Source organism: Pyrgilauda ruficollis, unplaced genomic scaffold, assembly GCF_017590135.1.
Source record: "Pyrgilauda ruficollis isolate IOZ18807 unplaced genomic scaffold, ASM1759013v1 scaffold530, whole genome shotgun sequence".
NCBI lineage: Eukaryota > Metazoa > Chordata > Aves > Passeriformes > Passeridae > Pyrgilauda > Pyrgilauda ruficollis.
This window is the reverse complement of record NW_024526934.1, coordinates 7,322-10,000: the sequence shown is the minus strand read 5'-3', so window position 1 is coordinate 10,000 and position 2,679 is coordinate 7,322. Positions and strand designations below refer to the sequence as shown.

At 67.9% G+C, this 2,679-nt stretch overlaps 2 protein-coding genes across 3 annotated transcripts in view; one reads left to right on the top strand and one right to left on the bottom strand.

Moving 5' to 3' along the window:
• PAK4 (p21 (RAC1) activated kinase 4) overlaps positions 1 to 675 on the top strand; it is a 12,680-nt gene extending 12,005 nt beyond the window's left edge. For both annotated transcript variants that reach the window (XM_041480793.1, XM_041480794.1), the window contains exon 10: positions 16 to 675. In XM_041480793.1, the coding sequence (XP_041336727.1) occupies positions 16 to 63 (48 nt within the window). In that variant the 3' untranslated portion in view covers positions 64 to 675. The remainder of the gene's footprint in view (positions 1 to 15) is intronic.
• A 622-nt stretch (positions 676 to 1,297) lies between these two features.
• Positions 1,298 to 1,699, bottom strand: SYCN (syncollin). Its single transcript, XM_041480795.1, has one exon. It carries the CDS (start codon positions 1,697 to 1,699, stop codon positions 1,298 to 1,300), a length of 402 nt encoding a protein of 133 aa, XP_041336729.1.
• Between the last annotated feature and the right edge of the window lie 980 nt (positions 1,700 to 2,679).

Genomic DNA, 2,679 nt, shown 5'->3' with positions numbered 1-2,679 from the left:
GGGGGGGGGGCGCCCCCCCCCGCCTGCATCGTGCCCCTCATGCGGCAGCACCGGCTGCGGTGAGACCCCCCCCCACCCCGGGGGAGCCCCCCGGCCCCCTCCTGCTCCTCCTCCTCCTCCTCGGCAGCACCCCCAAACTGGAGCGGGACTGGGATGTTCTGGGGGACACCGGCCCCCCAACCTGTACTACTGAGCTGGGGACCCCACAGCAGAGATTTTGGGGAGAGGGGAGGGGTGGCCGTCACCCCAGAGATTTGGGGGTGCATGGGCTCATCCTGGTCCCTCCCGCCATTGGGACCCATTTTGGGGCGTTTTCCCCTTTTTTTGTTTTTTTTTTTTAGCCTCCTCTTTTCTACCCACTTTGGGCACTGGGGTATGGCCCCCCTACATCATCTCCGTGAGAGGGGGGGGTCCCCAAAACTACAGCCCCCCCCCTCTCCCCACCACACCACACTACTGATTCGGGGTGTGTCCCCCCCTGGACCTTCCTCGCCTGTTTTTGTTGATTTTGGGGTTTTTTTTGGTTGGTTCCTCCTCCCCCTGGAACTCCCCCCTGCACCCCCGGTTTTGTTTTTTAACAAAGTGATATTTATATGGTCGGGTTTTGTACCGCGCGGGACGGGGGGGCCCCGGGGGGACACGGGGCCCCCCCCAGATTACACGTGTCCTTTTGGACCCGCCGTGTGCCGTGTGGTTCTTTGGGGGGCGGGGGGCACGTGCCCAGGGGGTAGGGGGGACATGGGGACACCCCCCCCCAATAAAGGACCCCCCAGGCAGGAGCTGCTGCTGCCGCAGGGCTTTATTGGCTGCACGGGGGGCAGGGTCTCGCGCCGCCTTGGCCCGGCTTGGCTCGCGTTGGCCAGGCTTGGCTTGGCTTGGCCTGGGTCGGCACCTGATGGTGAATCTTGGCCAGGGCTGGCTCGCGTTGCGGCGCTGGTTTGTGTCGGCTCGTCTTGGCTCACAGCAGCGCCTCTCGGCCAGCTCGGGGGTGGTTGGGCCCACGCTGGCTCAGGCTGACCCGCGCTGGCACATCCTGACCCGTGCTGGCACATCCTGACCCACGTTGGTCCATGTTGGCACATCCTGACCCACGCTGGCTCAGGCTGACCCGTGCTGGCACATCCTGACCCGCGTTGGCACATCCTGACCCACGTTGGCCCGCGTTGGCACATCCTGACCCACGTTGGCCCGCGTTGGCACATCCTGACCCGCGCTGGCACATCCTGACCCACGTTGGCCCACGCTGGCACCTCCCGCTGCCCGCCGTGCCCCCCGTGCCGCCGCCCCGCGCCGCCGCTCACTTGCAGGTGCAGTAGAAGGCGCGGATGGCGTCGTTCCAGTCGCCGAAGAGCCCGCGCCGCACCTCCTGCAGCCGCGGCACCGCGCCGGCGCTGAAGCGCCGCGTGCTGCCCTTCTTGGCCTTGCGCGACCACACGGTCAGCTCGCACCGGGTGCCCACCACGAGCGAGGAGACGCGGCCGGCCCAGCTGCGGGGCATGTAGGGCACGTCGCTGTCCGGCGGCACCGGCAGCGCGTCGCCGGCGCAGCACTGCTCGTAGTAGGGGCTGTTGTCGGCGTAGAGCAGCGCGCACAGCCGCGTGCCGTTGGCGGGGCGCAGCTCGGCGGCCGTGGGGCACTGCGCCTCCGAAACGCGGCCGAGCGCGGCCGCCAGCAGCGTCACCAGCAGCGCCCACGCCATCGCTGTCGCCTCCCGGGCCGGGCCGGGGGCTCGGGGGGAGGTTATAGCCCGGCCCAAGGACGGGGGGCGGTGCCCACCTGGGAGGGGACGCAGGTGTGTGTGGCAGCTCTGCGGGAAAGGGCACAGGTGGGCACCATGGGAAGGGACACAGGTGTGGGGTGGGGGCCAGGTATTTGCAGCCCCCCAGCAGGGGGGGGACAGGTGTGCCTCCCCGCCATGGGAATGGACACAGGTGTGGGGGGAAACCCACATCTGCAGCCCCCCAACATGGGGGGGACAAAGGGCGGGGGGGGTCTGGGGTTTGTAGCCCCCCCTCACCATGGGAAGGGACACAGGTGTGGGGGGGAACCCACGTCTGCAGCCCCCCAACAGGGGGGGGACAGGTGTGGGAAGGGTCTGAGGTTTGCAGCCCCCCCACCATGGGGGGACACAGGTGTAGGGGTCCGGGGTTTGCAGCCCCCGCGCCATGGGAATGGACACAGGTGTGGGGGGGGGGGCCAGGTATTTGCAGCCCCCCCCCACCATGGGAAGGGACACAGGTGACCCCCCCCGGGCCCCCCAGGCTTTAGGCAGGGTGGAGAACCCAAGGCCAGTTTGGGGCCCAGGTGTCCTGCATGCAAATGAGGGCATAATTAGCGGGGCTTTAGCTGGTGGGCTCCGCCCCTTATTTGCATATTCATGATCTCGGCGTGTTCCCGCTGAGTTCCCCGCGGCGGTCACCATGGCAACCACAGGGGGCGGGGATTGTTGACTCATTAGCATAGTCCTGACCCGCCCACATTGCGGGGCTGGGGGGGGTGGGAGAGCCTCGGGGGGGGCTCGCATATTTGCATATTCATGATCTCGGCGTGTTCCCGCTGAGTTCCCCGCGGCGGTCACCATGGCAACCACAGGGGGCGGGGATTGTTGACTCATTAGCATAGTCCTGACCCGCCCACATTGCGGGGCTGGGGGGGGTGGGAGAGCCTCGGGGGGGGCTC